We start from the raw sequence: 17436 nt of genomic DNA, 5'->3' as shown, positions 1-17436 counted from the left end.
GGGGAGGGGAAGGGGAAAAAAAAAGTTAGAGAGGGAAGGAGGCAAACCATAAGAGACTCTTAAAAACTGAGAATAAACTGAGGATTGATGGGGAGTGGGAAGGAGGGGTAAGTGGGTGATGGGCATTGAGGAAGGCATCTGTTGGGATGGGCACTGGGTGTTGTATGGAAACCAATTTGACAATAAATTTCATATTAAAAAATAAAAGCAATTTCCTTAAAGATGAATAAGGTAGTACATGTGCTTATTTGCCCTCATTATATCATTTTTGGTGAAATGGATAGTTAGATCTTTTGCATATTAAAACAGTTGAATTGGTTCTTTTTTACTATTGAATTATAGAAGCTCTTTATATATTTTGGATACAAATCCTTTATCAGATACATGTTTTGTAAATATTTTTTCCCAATCTGTGTCTTGTTCTTTAATGATATCTTTCACAATGAAGAAATTTTTAATTTTGATGAAGTCCAATTTATTAGTTTTTTTCTCTTGTAATTCACTTGTTTCCTAAGAATCATTTGCCTAATCCAAAGTTACAAAGATTCTTTCCTGTGTTTCCTTCTAGAACTTTTATAGTTTTAGGTTTTATATTTATGGCAATGATTCATGTTAAGTTGCTATTTGTAAATCCCAAGCAGGCTCCACACTCAGCTTGGAGCTGGAGGCAGGGCTCGATCCCACGGCCCTGGGATCATAACCTGAGCTGAAATCAAGAGTTGGATGCTCAACTGACTGAGCCACCTAGGTACTCCAACACTGAACCTTCTTAAAAGGAGAAATCAGCAAAAGAGGCTGAAAAGGAGTGAATGACTCAGAGTGTAAAAGAAAAAGCAAAGGGAATGCTGACTTATATACTAAGGACACAGAGGAGTTTTGAAAAGGTGGAAATGGTCAGAAATGTTCAAACTCTGAAAATATTGGGCAAATGTGGTCATCAGATTTTTTTCAAAGCCGTTTCTTAGTAGGAGTAGAGTAGTGAAGGCCGATTGAAGTGAATATGGTAATGAACGTGTGATATCCCTGAATGTATAAATGTGGGATGTGTGAATACTGATGCAGATTACTTAAAAAACAACTTAGGCAATTTTTACAATACAGGGAAGGAGAAAGGAGGAGAAGAGGCAACTGTGATGATGTCCTTTTTTCTCATCTCAGCCTGGCTAATTCCTCTCTGTCTTTCAAGATTCAGTCATAGTTTCCCCTGTAACAGAAAACCCTTTACTCTGAGTTTGATGTGCTCTACAGCACTCCACATATACATCTGTCATGGTACTTACAATATGTTTTAATTATTCTCTGTTTTTTCCCACTAGATGGTACTTGACAGCAGGGACTCTCTTTGTAACTCCAGTGCCTATCAGCATGATGTCTGGCACAAAGTAGGGGAATTCAGGTTTAATAAATGAATGATAGATAGATTTGGGCATATGTAGGTTGGGACACAGAGGAGCCAGTGGTAAGAAAAAGATTAAAGGTATAGAAAGCAGAGTTGAGATGCCACTGATGGAACGAACAATGTCTTTGGGTCTGCCGAAGGGGATGGGTTTCAGCACACAGGTAGAGTGATTAGTCTTTAAAAGTAAAGGAAGGGAGGGGTGCCTGGGTGGCTCAGTCAGTTAAGCCTCCAACCTCAGCTCAGGTCATGATCTCACAGCCCATGAGTTTGAGCCCCCCGGGCTCTGTGCTGACTGCTCAGAGCCTGGAGCCTGCTTCAGATTCTGCGTCTCCCTCTCTCTCTGCTCCTCCCCTGCTTGCACTCTGTCTCTCTCTCTCTCTCAAAAATAAATAAACATAAAAATAAATAAGTAAATAATGTGGAAGGGATGTGTCCATGTCTCATACCAGAACAGAAATGTGAGAAGATGAAGGGGTTGGTACTGAGGACTCCTCCCCCTTCTTCTGAAAGAAAGGCAGGGACAAACGGTAGATGGGCAAGACTAGGAGGAACAGAGGGTTGAGGTGAATGGCAAAGACCTGGAATAAATGTTATGGGGAATAAGAAAATCCTGATCAAGGCAAGGTAAAGAATTGCCAAGCACTGGATAGCAACCAATTGAATGGGAAACTCTATCTTCATAGTAGCTTTTAGAGGTCGTGTGATTTTTTTTTTTTTCCCCAGTTAGACGTAGGTTCCAGGTTTTAGCATCCGAGGAGATGAATTTTAAGATAGACATAGGGTTGCGGGCCGCTGTGGACGTTGAAAGACAGGTGCACGGGTGGACGGGATTTGTCTTAGAAAAAAGGAGCAGTTATGTCTGTGACAGTTCAGATGTTGTTGTGGGTATGCAAAATGATCGGCCGTGAGTAGGGAGGAAAGAAGACGCTAGGCTGGACTATCCCTCCGTCCCTTTACGACTCCATATAAGTTTGTACACAGGTTGGCCGAGGGTGTGGAGGACCGGGATCTCACCTGTGTGTCGTGGCTCTAACAGCGCTCAGAAAAATCTAGAAGGTGTCAAGAGCTAGCGCACAGAGACTTCGTTGGAGAAGTCTCAGGTATCTACGGTGACAAGAGTGGTAGTGCGACCACCTGATCCCTGATGCCAAGCCCCGGCCGGGACAGGGTCCAGCGTCCTGCGCCGAGTTTCCCCTCCCCCAGGACTCTGGAAAAGGCCTGACCCGGAAGCTTCTCTGCCGAGCCGGAAGCACAAGCCGAGCGGCGGAGGGCAGCCGTGGAGCCGCCGCCCCCTCGCCGCTTCGCGGCTGTTTGGGGATCCCGGACCGCGGCGGCGCCGGCTTGTCCTGATGGTCCCCGGCCGGCGGCGGCGGCAGAGGCGGCGGGAGGATGACCTCTCCCCGGGAGCGGGGTGCCGACCTGGCCCGTTTCTACACTGTCACCGAGCCCCAGCGACATCCAAGGGGCTACACGGTGTATAAGGTCACCGCCCGGGTGAGTGCCGGTGTCAGGCGCGGGTAGAATCCTGAGTTGGGGCGTGAGGGACCAGGGTATGTGCCCTGGTGTGGGGGCACCTGACCGTGGGTCAGAGCCTGGGGTGGGACTGGGTGCTCCTAGTGCCTGGACCCGCGTCGGAGGTGGGGACTTCAGGAAGGCTGGGGTGGGTGCTGAGTGTTGGATGCTCGAGACTGTGCTGTAGAAGGTCGCGGTAGTCCCCTCGTTCCAGGGTGGGGCAGGCGTTGATGGTTTTAAATGGATGACTCAGACCCTATCCCATTAGGACTTTCTCTTCGGAGGCTGAAATCTGCAGAAGTGGTTTTGCTTGCTTCCCAGGGATAGTGTAGATTGAAAAATTAACTTACATAATAAAATATATTTCTTCTCTTGACCTTTTATACAGTGTCAGGTTTGTACTGAGGCAGACAGATTCTTGAGAAGGATGTCGGTGTTAGGGTTACCAGCCTAGGACCTCTGTATCTGGTTGTGTCATTTTGCATCTGAGTTTTTCATGGTGTTCAGTAGGTGACATACGGGAAATTTTACCGGGGGGTGTGTGTGTGTGTGTGTGTGTGTGTGTGTGTGTATGTGTGTGTCTTGTGTGAGTTGTTTTGAGGGCATATTTAAAAGTTGTGAGGCTTCTTTACATCAGCTAAGCAATTTTTAGTACCCACTTTGTTCATCATTGCTTTTGCGGTGGGTTTTAAAGAGAGTTTGCATCTCCCTGCTTGGAAAAGAAGAGTAACAAAAATAAGTCCGAATGTATGTAATGTATGTATGTAGGTATGAATATGTGTGTATATTAGGCATTTTGAACATATTACCCAATGGAATTCTAATTTTAATGATGAGGAAACTGAGGTTCAAGGAAGTTTCACAACTTGACCAATTTTACATCATAAGATAGGTGCACATTTGGGATTTCAGTCTAGTTCTGCTTAAGTCCAAGTTATATAAAAAGTTAAGAATTAACTTTATTATTATCATTAATTGTTAGAAAAGAGAGGTACAGATAGTAGTAATGCTAAATATACCTTTGGAGGATGGCATAGTCCTCTGTGTTAGCACAGGAAGTAGGATTTGAGAACTGTAAAGGTTAGGTATATTTAGATAAACAGAGTTTGGCTCATGAGAGTGGTACGTGGTTTATGGAAATGGTGCACAATTCAGACAAATGTGAGAAGATGGGAGGAGCAAATTTGTTTAAAGATAAGACCAGGCCTGGTTGTCTCAGAGGGTTATACTGAAGATAGAAGGAAATTTGTTACTTCCAGTTATGCAAGTAAGGTTGTTATACTGGCGGAGTGTTAGTTTCAGGTTAAGAAATTTTTTAAGACTAAAATTAAGGGACCCTTAGAATTACCACTTCTGAAACGTTTCTGGTAATTGGGCCCTTCAAAAATCTACTTTCCTAACGTAGTTTATGGAATTAGAACAATCTTTAACATACATAGTGTTCCCTTCACAGCACCCTGTTCATCCCTTATGATAACATGTACCTCAATCATATTGTATTAACCTGGTTACACGTCAGTGTCTCTTAGTAGATCGACAGTAGGTCTCCATCACTGGTATTTGTTTCCTTTTACATCACCTGAGGCAGTGTATGGCACACAGTGTTGACAAGAAATCGGTGGAATGTTTTCCTCGGCATTCTAGGCAGCACATCCAATCAATACATGTTTGGTTTGAGGCACTAAGTGCTATGAGGAATTCAAGACTGAATAAAGCATGTCCCTTCCTTTCAAGGATATTCATAGAAGAGAGTAAACTGGACTTAAAGTAGTACAAGAGAGAATGTTAAATGCTTTAAGAGACTGCAGAAAAGAGCTGTGGGATTTCAGAAGATAGAGAGGTTGCTCTGGCTCAAGGGAGAAGGAGAAGAATTAAGATAGGTGGTGAAGGAATGGAAGAATCCAGACAGGTAAGAGAAAAGCAGAGGGTGTGGTAGGCAGAGGGGTGAATGGGAGGGACAGAGCCCATAAAGCCCTGAAGCTGTGTATGTGTGTGGAACTCGAATAGGAAACACTGGGTATGACTATTACTTGTAGTCTTACTTCGCAGAAGGAGAGGTTAACCTCATTTACATCTTAAGTATCTTTTCTTAAGCTGTGAACTAATTTTTATGACCAACAGCTAATGTATGACAACATAAATTAGAACATGAAGTAGCACATTTCCTTAGAACTAACCAAATCTCTATGATATGCATGCTACATATTGCCATGGTTATTTGAACTGGAAATTGCTTACACTGTGTTTTTTTCTCCTTGTAAATGGCTATTTCCTCATTTTTGGCTTCTGTTTTGCTTTTTTCATTTTAAGCCTTGAGGGTCATCATGGAGATAAACTTTTTAGAAAAAGTATGTGTAATATTATAAAACAAGTAAAATATTTATTATTTTGTGAGACTTAAGGAGAAAAACATCTTTCCTCAGGAGAATTAACCAAGTAAGTAGTGCTCCTCTGAGACAACTTCATGAGCTAAAGATTAGGGATGTCTTCTGTGTTTCCTACTATTGATTTTCTTCTAGCTTTAGGAAGCAGTCCCTATATTCTTGATTCTTATAGCGTTCTTTATGTAGAAGTAGAATTAGAATCATGGGAAGTAAGTACCATTGTTAAGTTTTAGGTAGCATAAGAGCTCTCTCATCTTTTTAAGACTCCTTTGTGCTTAGTTTTGCATTTCTCTGGAACCTAGCAGGCTTGACCAACCTTATGGCCAGTCACACGCTGGCTAACAGATTTCCTAGATAAGTTCTGTGTTGTTTATCAATTTTTATTTAGAATAAATATTTCTATTAAGAATTGGAAAGTTGTTTTAGAGATTTCCTTGGTTCTTTACTTAAAGAAGACACAGATCTACAAGAACCATTACCAGTGTTTTTGGTTGTTTCACCATGCTATGTTAACAAAACTCATACTGTAATGCAGATTTCTCAACCGCATTAAATGAATGGCAAATTCTTGCCTGTATTCTTTCTGCAAGTATGGAAAGCAAAAGGTATGCTTTCATTTTAATTTTTAAAAATTACTGTTTTTGTTTATTTATTTTGAGAGAGAGAGAGTGCATGCCTGCATGGGGAAGAGCAGAAAGGGAGGGGAAAAAGAGAATCCCAAGCGGACTCCATGTTCAGCATGGAACTGGCCCAGGACTTGATCTCGCAACCATGAGATCCTGACTTGAGCCAAAATCAAGAGCCGGACGCTTAACTGAGCCACCTAGGCATCCTACTATACTTTTATTTTTAAACCGCGTTGTTGCCTTATGTCTATATTTTGAATTGAAGCACAATTTATGTGCAATCAGATTCACCAGCTTTATTTGTACAATTTGATGAGTTTGGACAAATGTATATAGTTGTGTCACCACTGCCATGGTCATCTCTGCACAAGTTCCCCCACGCCTCTTTGCATTTGGTTCCCCCCTCCCCACCCCCTGTCCCTAGGGAACCACTGGTCATTTTTCTGTCACTGTAGATCAGGTTGTATTTTCTAGAATTTGATATAAATGGAATTATACAGTATGCACTTTGTTTTTTGGTTTGACTTTGTAACTTAGCATGAGTACTTGAGATTCATCTCTGTTGTTGTTTTTACTCTTTTTTATTGCTGACCGATACTCCATTGTATGGTTATACTACAGTGAATCCATTCTCCTGTTGAGTTGGGTTGTTTCCAGTTTTTGGCTATTATGAGTATAGTTATCACGACCATTTGTATATAAGTCTTTGTTTAGACATATGCTTTCTTTTTTCTTGATGGCATACAACCTTGTTTACTGTGGCTTTAAACTAAGTCTTGAAAGTAGGTTCTCTTTCTCAAAATTGTCTTGGCTGTTCTAGATTGTTTGCATTTCTGTATAAAGTTTAGAATCAGTTTGGCAAATTCTATAAACATGCCTACCCAGATTTTGATTGGCGTACTTTGAGAATGTAGATCAGCTTCTACAGAAGAAGATATCTTAGCGATATTGATATCTTAGCAATATTGAATCTTCTGATCCATGTATCTTCCATTTATGTAGCTCTTTAAGCGACATTTTCTAATTTTCAGTGTGCAAGTCTTGTGCATACTTAAAGCAATTTAGGTTTGCTTTCAGACTGAGAATATGTAAGTCCTCATTTTATGTTGCTAACATTTGTTGAGTATTAAGTGCAAACACATGATGCTTACTATGAGTCGAGCACTGTTCTAAGCGTTTTATATAAATTAGGACATTTTCCACAGCAACCCAATGAGTAGATGCTATTATTATTCTTACGTTATCAATGAGGAAATTGGGGCCCAGAGAGGTTAAGTAACTTGCCCAGGGTCACATGGCTAGCCAGGGGTGGAGTCTAGATTTGAGCCTAGTAGACTGGCCTGAGTCACAGTGCTTTTATCCCAGTGCTGTGCTGTTGACTACCTATGTTATAAAACACATTTCATTAGATTCTATGGGTGTATGTATGGGGAGACCTATGTGTCCCCACAGGGCCTTACTGTAGTTTGGCAAAACTGATAGGTACATGGAAAATACAGTAACTGTGATAATGTGAACAAAAAAGGGAGTAGGGAATGAAGGGAAGAAGTACTTAGCTTGACTTGAGTCTGAAAATTGCCATTTCTAAGGCTTCAAATTGAAACACTAGTTGTATTGCTTGGAAAGAACCTGCTTTCAATTCCTGACCATATTCTTGTATATGGCCTGCTTGTGCTAGGGAAAGGAATTATTTGTAGTTTCCCAAGTATGGTAGTACATTTCCGCCCCCCCCCCCCCCCCCCCCCTTACCTCTCTGTTAGATGCTGTTTCCTCCGTCTGGAAAGTTGTCTTTTGTGTTGGCATCCCTGCTCATCTGAAGTGTCAGCTCTTGCCCTGTGCTCTCCAGGAAGCCTTTCTTAGGTGTAGAACCCCATGTGTGTTATATGTTCCTCCATGAAAGCCTTTGTCATATTGTACTTGTTTGCTTCCTCCCCTGAGGGTGGGCTGCCTTTTTAACTTTGTGTTCTTGCTGCCTAGCTGGGAGATACTGCAGGAACTTGAGAGAGGCCTGGAAAGAGGCATTGTTTTTCTAAGTGTTCCTTTTTAAACTGATATACAGTAAAATTGACTTGTTATATACTTCTGTGAATCTTTACACACATAGATTCAAATATCCACCACCATCATCAGGAAACAGAACAGTTCCACATCCCCAAACACTCCCTCATGCTATCTCTTTTTCACACTTGTCTCCCCACCTCTTAGCCCTTTGGTGACCACTGATGTGCTCTCTACCTCTCTACTTCTGTCTTTCTGAGGGTGTTGTATAAATAGAATCGGCCAGTATTTAACCTTTTGAGGCTGTCTTTTCCCATTTTTTCATTGGGTTGTTTGTTTTCTAACTGTTGAATTTTGAGATTCTTTAGTTGTTCTGGATGTAAGTTTGTTGTCAGCTATGTGATTACAAATATTTTCTCCCAGTGTGTAGTATATCTTTTCACTCTTAACAGTGTCTTTCACAAAGCCAAAAATTTTAATTTTGGTAAATTCTCGTTTATAATTTTTTTTTCTCGTATGAAGTGTGCTTTTAGTGTTTGATCTAAAAATTCTTTAATACCCCCAGGTCACAATTTTTTCCCCAGTGTTTCATTCTAGAAAATTGTTTTGCATTTTGCATTTAGCTCTATGATTCATTTTGAGTTTATTTTTGTATAAGGTGTGAGGTTTAGGCAGAGGTTCATTTTTGCACACGTATGTTCAATTGCAACAAAACAGTGTTTAAGAGGCTAGCCTTTTTTCTTTTTTTTCTTTTTTTAAATTGCATCTCTGTCAAAAATGTCAGCATTATATACGTGGATCTGTTTCTGGATTCTCTGTTTTGTTCTATACCACACTGTCTTTAAAATTTTTTTTTTTTAACGTTTATTCATTTTTGAGACAGAGAGAGACAGAGCATGAATGGGGGAAGGTCAGAGAGAGAGGGAGACACAGAATCTGAAACAGGCTCCAGGCTCTGAGCCGTCAGCACAGAGCCCGATGCGGGGCTCGAACTCACAGACCGTGAGATCATGACCTGAGCCGAAGTCGGCCGCCCAACCGACTGAGCCACCCAGGCGCCCCTATACCGCACTGTCTTGATTATGGTAGGTTTATCTTTATAGTAAGTCTTAAAATTAGGGAGTAGGATTCCTCCAACTTTATTCTTTTTCAAAATAGTTTTGACTATTCTAGTTCCTTTGCTTTTCTATATCAATTTTAGATCAGGTTGTCTATATCTATAGGAAATCCTAATGGGATTTTTATTAGAATTCCATTAAATCTGTGGGTCAGTTTTTGGGAGAATTGAATCTTTACTCTGTTGAATCTGTAAATTTGCAAATGAACACAGTATGTCGTGCCATTAATTTAGATGTTCTTTGATTTCTTTCAACATTTTATGTTGACCGTATACAGATTCTGGACATTATTGTTAAATATATTCCTCAGCATTTCATCTTTTTGTAGCTATCGTAAGTAGTATTAAAAATTTGGTTTTCATAAGAGACTCTTAGGTACTGAGAACGAACTGAGGGTTGATGGGGAGTGGGGGAGAGGGGAAAGTGGGTAATGGGCATTGAGGAGGGTACCTGTTGGGATGAGCACTGGGTGTTGTATGGAAACCAATTTGACAATAAATTGTATTTAATATAAAAAAATAAAATGTGGTTGGAGAAAAAAATAAAAATTTGGTTTTCATTTTTTCATTGCTGGTATAAAGACATTTGAGTTCATTTTTGTGTTGACCTTATATCTATGACCTTTTCAAAGTTACTTATTAGTTTAGGAGTTTTTGGTAGAGTTTTCATCTTTTCCTACATAGACAATACATGTTTGGCAAAAGGGGCAGTTTTATTTTTTCCTTCTAATCTGTATGTCCTTTATTTCTTTTTCTTGTCTTATTCTTGCGAGGACTTGTAGTACTAGGTCGAATAGGAGTGATGAGAGTGGACATCCTTCCTTTGTTCCTGATCTTGGAAAGCATTCAGTCTTTTAATTATGATAGTCACTGTGGAGTTTTTGTATATGGGAGGCAGCAGATTTAATTTTTGGTTTTGTTAGCTTTTTATTTTGAAAGTAATGCATATTCATAAACATTGCAAGTAATAACTGAAGCCACTATAAGGAAATACAAGCCTACTAAATTTTAAACCCTTAATTAACTGTTTACATTATTGCAAATGTCTAGTGTTAAAGCGGTGAGAATTACCACTCATTACCAGTTGTTAGATCAGTAGCTCCCTGAAAGTTTCTTGAAGAAATAATTGGTGTGGGCTTACTATGGAAATATTTTCAGTAAATGGAGTAGTCATGGGGGTGGGGGAAGATTAATTTATTGAAAAATGTATTTATGATTAGACATTTTGAAAACTCATGGCTCTTAAGTTGTTCACTTTTTTCCTAGAGTAATGTTTCATTCTACCTTTGTTTTTGACTCTTAATATTGTTTAATAGGAAACCATCTCACATACCAAAAACTTTAGTAAGCAGGTTTTAAAATTCTGTTTTCATTTTGTTTATTGACAACTTATATGCTTGGGCATTTGAGTTCACATTAAGATTTTATGTTAAACTGCAAACTTTAACAGTAAGCGTTTTGATTTTCCTTGAACTTTGGAAAATAGTTTACCTTAGAGTGGTGCTATAATGATTGGTAAAATTTGAAGTGAGAAAAACGACTTTAACATTTATTGAGTATCCAAAGGTAACTTGCTGTCGTAGTTTCTTTATTCTCTCTTTAGATTTTGGGATTTTAATGATGTAGAAAGAAATAATTCCTTTCAACATATTACTTTTGTAAAAACTTGTTAGAAAGTGGAATGCCTAAATTTTTTTCCCATTGACTTCTCTATCTTATATGGGAGTTTTTTCATTCCAGAGAACTAAACAGTGTCGTAAAGTGTCTAATTATGGTTTGTGCAGGTGCTGTCTCTTGGGTCCAGACTACCTGGTTGGCAGGTGATTAACCAACCCAAATATTCTTGCCAACCAGTGACACCTGCAGCTCTGCAGGGAAAAGAGGGAGAGAGGAACTGAGATGCAGGTGACGGGGTGGGAGGGAAGGTTGAGTTTGGTAAGAGGACTGCGTGAGCTGGGCACTTTGAGGTATCTCCTCTTCTTGCCAGGGGTGTGTGTGTGTGTGTGTGTGTGTGTGTGTGTGTGTGTGTGTGTGTGTGTGTGTGTATGAAATGCAGTTTAAAGGTGTCAGTATATTTATATGAAAGTATGGATTTTGTGAAACTCAAATGTCTGAAAGTCAGGATTGCGTGCATTACATTGATGAATGTGCCATTTGGTTTACCTAATGGGCACGATGGGAAATGTTCACTATAGTGTAACCTTACATTTTTGTATATCCAATTATTCCCATCCTACATTTGGAGAGTCATATCTTTGAGAAATGGAGAGTGGGCATGTCCCTCTCTCTCTCTCTCTCTTTTTTTTCCATGTTTGATTATTTGTATCTTGACACTAAGTTTTAAAAAGAATGTTACTTTTGTAAACCCTTTATCTTCTTAGTGCTGCTATTACCATACTAGTAGCTGAACAGCCATCAGATTTGACTGTAATAAGTTGCTCATAAAAGTAGCTTCTTAAAATGTATATTTGACTCATTCCTACTTGGTTCTAAAGGGACTTATTTTGTGATCATTTTTTTTGTAGGCGATGTAATATGTTTGAATAATTTTTGTAGCTTTGTTTTCTAGGAACTATCAATCTCATGAAGAAGACAATTCTTTTGTGTAGGTCTGAGTTAAGAGAGTGATTTCAAATCATAATTTTGATGGTAATTAGATAAATGAGTATTTTAGACTTGACTTTTAAGGAAACTTGGTAATACTTATTCAAAAGTAAGATAAAATAAATTTTATATAAAATAATTTATATAAAATAAATTATTTTTATATTTTATATTTATATAAATACATATTTATATTTTATAAAATTTATATATTTATATTTTATATTTGTATGAAATAATTTATTATTTATATAAAATAAATTAACACTGTGAAATGGATACAGAGGACCTAATTACTGTATGATCTGTTGATTATTATGGTCCTGAGCTAGGCCAAGCCCTAACCTCAGGTCTTTGTTTTAAAGATAGGCAAGAGGGCTCGTTTTAAGGTTGCTTTTTCTTTGGTTTATTACCCAACTGGTAAAAAAGCAGTTAGTGGCTAGCACTAGAGCCTGTATTCAAACCCCTTTCTTCGCGCCTTCTCTTCTGCCAAAGCACTTCTTCGGCTGCTATTGGTTGACTTACATTTCTCTGTAAAAGACAAAATGGATTTACCTAATAGGCATCAGGAATATTACTTGCAAACTTGGAATTTTAATCTTTAGGAGGGCTGATTTGGTTATGTCCTGGAAGGACTACTTTGTTTGGAATCATGGCTCTGAGATCCAGTCCTGCCTGTAACTGATTAATATGTTTAGTATTAGTGATGCTCTTGGGCTTGGTTATCTTGTCCTGCCAGGCAGGGTTGTTGGGGTGATTAAATGAAGTAAAGGATTTAATTTCTTAGCACAGTAGGAGACAGTTACCTTCACTGTAAGCCCTTATTTGTTTTCCTAAATTCAGAATTTGCTGTTGGCATTAACAGGGGCAGATAGACTACAGATATTACAGCGACATTTCCCAAATGTATTCCAAATTTAGTGGATGTTGCACTAAGTAAATAAAATAACAACAAATAACATGATAAAAATAAAAAGTGGAGTGGATAGATGACCTGGGGAAATACTGTTTTATTTTCCTTTTGGAGATTTACTAGGCATAATAATATATTAAAGGCCTTTAGAAATTCTGCTGTAAAAAACATTTCTTTTTTAAATAAAGGTAAACTGAAATTGTCATTAAGCTCTTCCTTTAAGAGCACTGATTTTAAAGAATATTGATATTCCGTACAGCACGGTTTGTGAAGCGCTGCTTTAGGGTCATAATTTTGAAGATGACTTGGGGATAGAATTCTCTGTAGCAAGAGGCTTTTCAAGATATATGTCTAGCATCTTACCCATGATAGGTAATGCTTGCAGTGGAAATTTATGAACTTTAAACAGAAGGAATCACCACTTTAAATTCCATCTTCTGTGGAATTTATTGGCTGAATTTTATGACAAAATACTGAAATTCACCCAGAAAAAAGGTACTAAATGCTAGTTAGCAACCTATATCAGAGAGAATTTACAGTATTTTTTAGAGTTGATACTACTTGTTGAGATAATTGCTAATACAGCATTAAAAGTTATAAAAGTATGGGTCTGAAGGCTCAGTTTGTTCATTTTCCTTTTTAAAAAAATTTTTTTTTTAACATTTATTTATTTTTGAGAGACAGAGAGAGATAGAGCACAAGCAGGGGAGGAGCAGAGAGAGAGGGAGGCACAGAATCCAAAGCAGGCTCCAGGCTCTGAGCTGCCAACACATAGCCTGATGCGGGGCTCAAACTCACAGACCGTGAGATCATGACCTGAGCCAAAGTCGGCCGCTCAACCAGCTGAGCCACCCAGGCACCCCTTGTTTTCCTTTTTTTTTTTTTAAGTTGGTTTATTTATTTGGAGACTATGAGCCAGGGAGGGCCAGAGAGAGAGGGAAAGAGAGAATCTGTCAGTGCAGAGCTGGTTGTGGGGCTAGATCTCACAAAGTGTGAGATCATGACCTGAGCCGAAATCAAGAGTCAGATACTTAACTGAGCCACCCAGGTGGTAACTGAGCCACCCTGGCTGACTTTAAATAGTATATATATATTTTTTGTTTTGGACCTCAGGAGTAGTGTTGAGTTGATCATCATCTTCAGTTCGTGGTATCGTGACCAGTCATCGAAGACTTTTTTCTTTCTCTCATCCATAGGCAACTGTTTTAATGTGTTTGATGTTTTCTTCTTGTCTTTGCAAGATGCATATTGTAGCATCAAGTACGTGAATTTTACATTTGCCTAGATGGTATTATGTATCAAATGTCAGTTTTTCCCACTAAAATGCTATTTGATGATTTAAACACCCAGCCTTCTTTTTTTAAGTTTTGTGAGGAAATCTTTTTTTAAATTTATCTATCTATCTATCTGTCTATCTATCTATCTATTTATTAATGTTAATTCATTTTTGAGAGACACAGAGAGACAGAGCACAAGCTCTGGTGGGGCAGAGAGAGAGGGAGACACAGAATCTGAAGCAGGCTCCAGGCTCCAGGCTCTGAGCTGTCAGCCCAGAGCCCTACACGGGGCTCGAACTCAACGAGCTGTGAGATCATGACCTGAACCGAAGTCAGACACCTGACTGACTGAGCCACTCAGGTGCCCCAGTGCGGAAATCTTTCTAAATGGTGTTAGACTTTTTGGCTTTTATAATTAGAAAAATATGAAAGAATCCTCCCTCTTTCTCTTTGCTCAGGGAATATTGATAGGATTATTTGTCCCTGAGAACCCTGATAGGATTATAATGTTTTATAAGTTACTTTTGTTTTTTTCTTCATCATTATATGGTCAGTGATTACTTCTCACAGATATTAGTGTGTCTGGCCATTGTGGCTGCTTTTTTTTAAGTTGAAATTATTTATTGAGCTAATTGTAGATTCACATACAGTTATAACAAGTAATACAGAGCCATCTCTTGTACGCTTTGTGTGGGTACCGCTGGTTTTTTTTTGCTTTTACCTTATATGTAGGCTCAGAAGGGGGATAGACTAGCTTGTTAGAATTATGTCAAGTAAGAGTGAAGCCAGGGCATTCTCTTACGAATGTAATGCATGAACTTTAGTGTGTGGATTTTTTGTTAGCTGCCTTTTTCTTAATTTTGTAGCGTGTTTCAGATGGTGAAGTTATTATATAGCTGAGTGATGTAAGTGATATATATAAGATATATATAGCTAAGTGATAAAATATGGTATTTCTTTTCTTTTAAACAAATTGAATTATTTATACAAATACTGTTGAAAGTAGTTATACAAATTTGAAATCTTAAATTTTGGTAATGATGAGATATTTCTGTGTATGTTTTGTTTTAGGTTGTTTCTCGAAGAAACCCAGAAGATGTCCAGGAGGTAACATGTTTATACATATGAAAATTTTATTTTATATATTTGATACAAATTTAATTAAATGCTTTGTTGAGGAAACTGAATATTGGTATGTCTATATTTATGTTTGTCTAGATCTGTTAAGTACATGTTAAGTTACATGAGGAAGAATTTAAGGAATTATAGTGCTGTTTAATGTGATAATATATTTTTTTTATTTTTGTTTTTAATATTTATTTATTTCTGAGACAGAGAGAGGCAGAGCATGAGTGGGGGAGGGGCAGAGAGAGAGGGAGACACAGAATCTGAAGCAGGCTCCAGGCTCTGAGCTGTCAGCACAGAGCCCGACGTGGGGCTCGAACCTGAGATCATGACCTGAGCCAAAGTTGGATGCTCAACCGACTGAGCCACCCAGGCACCCCTGTGATAATATTTTTGATAACTAACATAAGGTTTCAGTATAAGTTAAGAGCTCTTATTTATTTCAAAGTCATGATAACTAATAAAAAATGAAAAGTATTTGAGTAACTAATATTAATTTTAAAGATCATCATAATAAATTATGGGTTCCTGTCTACTTTGACTTTTTTTAAATGTTCATTTATTTTTGAGAGACAGCATGACCTGGGGAGGGGCAGAGAGAAGGGGGGACAGAGGATCCAAAGGGGCTCTGTGCTGACAGCTGCAAACCCGACGCAGGGTTGGAACTCACGGAACAGTGAGATTATGACCTGAGCCGAATTTGGACACTCAACCGACTGAGCCACCCAGGCACCCTTACTTTCACTTTTATATTGAGTTGGCATGTTGACAGCTTGGAAAACTGCTTTGGGTGTAACTGTTTCTTTTTTAAATTTGTTGTTCTTTTGCCGACTCTTCTCTAAAATGACGCCAGCTTGTTGTGTTTTTGCTTAACGCTGTATAATTCTCTATTTGTAATTACTTTGCGCCCTTAGGAATCCTAGCTGAGGAGCTTGTTTCTTTTAACATTTTTTTTGATTTACTTTCATTATTTTATTTACCTGCTCATTTACACTATGATTAGAAGCACGTATGTTGGGGAAATTTTTTTCTTACTGAAGTGTTTAAAAAAGACATTATAAATTGGCATTCTTGATTCTACAGCAGTTTTTTTTTTTTTTCCATTTAAATTTTAATGAGTTTAGGTGGAGTATGTATTTGCTAACAAGTCCCACTGCTCCTTACTTAAGCCTGGCTTGATTCATACATTTAAGTTGATTGTTTGGTACTGGTTGATTTGAGTGTGTGACCATCAGGCTTAGACCATATTTGAACTTTTATACATGATCATTTCTTGCTATATTTGATCCAGTATTTGTTTTTGTCCTATGGTTAAAAAGAGTTTAAAAGATTTCGTACTATTTTCCTTAGGGATTTTAAGATATCTCACTTTTCCCCCTCAGTAGCCAGGAAGGGAATATTGTAATATTGTTATCTTGGAAGAAAAGGATATATCAATTTCTATGTCTATATCCTCCCAAAAAGGAAGTGAAAGTAATTTGCACCATTCTTTAAAGTACTCTCTCTACTTAAGTGTCAATTGGTTAGTGTGAACTTTCTTTAAAATTCTTCTAATTATGTTGAATTAATAGTATAGGCTGTTCTGCTTTTGAAATTTTACAACTCTGTTAAAATTAAAAATGGGTTGTATTTCCTTTGAATACATTGTCTGATTGCTATGCTGTAGTTTGTAGCTTGATGTTCCCATTTTCCAGGGAGAATCCTGAACCAACCCATCCATGAACATACTCTCTGCCATTTCCTTAATCCTTTTTTGGGGAAAACTCTTTTATAATAACAACTGTTGGTGAACCATTCATCAGAATACTCTTGTAAGTGTCCTTTAGTTAGATGATTGCATGGTCCTTTGTTAGAAATGATATAAAAATTTTTTAAAATGTCTTCTGTCTGGTTGGCTTCTTAAAATATAAAATGACTTAGAAATTATAACAACACTTTAGCTTCTCATGTATTTCATTTAAACATTGGAATTCTCATTTAGGAGAGAAATTCACTACCCAGAATTTGTTTCCATTTTCTTGCCTTTCACTTTCTCTCTCCTGTTAACAGATTCATTTAGTTAACTGTTTTAGAATTTAATCAGGCTTCCCAAGAGCTATCGAGGATTAGAAGATGTACTGTTAGTCCAACCAAATATAGGGCCAGTAATATGCTATCCTTCTAAAACCAGCGACGTTTTGCTGGTTTCCTTTTCTGGTTTTCTTTGATAGATGTATTCGCACATGCTTGGCACATGCTACCGGGTAGCAGTGTCTTCTAACTAAGAATGCTGAAATACCCACATGGAATAAACTTAAAATTATCCAGGATAGATTAAAAAAAAATTGTTTTTTATCCCTTAAAAATTCCCTCTAAAGGAGCACCTGGGTGGCTCAGTCGATTGAACCACTGACTCTTGATTTCGGCTCAGGTCATGATCTCATGGTTTGGGAGTTCGAGCTGGAGTTGGGCTCCATGCCGATAGTGTGGCGCCTGCTTGGA

General features: G+C 38.3%; 1 protein-coding gene across 7 annotated transcripts in view; it reads left to right on the top strand.

Moving 5' to 3' along the window:
• The first annotated feature begins 2655 nt into the window (after positions 1–2655).
• RPS6KC1 (ribosomal protein S6 kinase C1) overlaps positions 2656–17436 on the top strand; it is a 380719-nt gene continuing 365938 nt past the window's right edge. For all 7 annotated transcript variants that reach the window (XM_047840895.1, XM_047840893.1, XM_047840894.1 and 4 more), the window contains exons 1-2: positions 2656–2893; positions 14902–14937. In XM_047840895.1, coding sequence (XP_047696851.1) covers positions 2789–2893; positions 14902–14937 — 141 coding nt within the window. In that variant the 5' untranslated portion in view covers positions 2656–2788. The remainder of the gene's footprint in view (positions 2894–14901; positions 14938–17436) is intronic.

The sequence above is a fragment of the Prionailurus viverrinus genome, chromosome F1 (genome assembly GCF_022837055.1).
Source record: "Prionailurus viverrinus isolate Anna chromosome F1, UM_Priviv_1.0, whole genome shotgun sequence".
Taxonomy (NCBI): Eukaryota; Metazoa; Chordata; class Mammalia; order Carnivora; family Felidae; genus Prionailurus; species Prionailurus viverrinus.
This window is presented reverse-complemented; position numbering and strand designations above follow the sequence as displayed.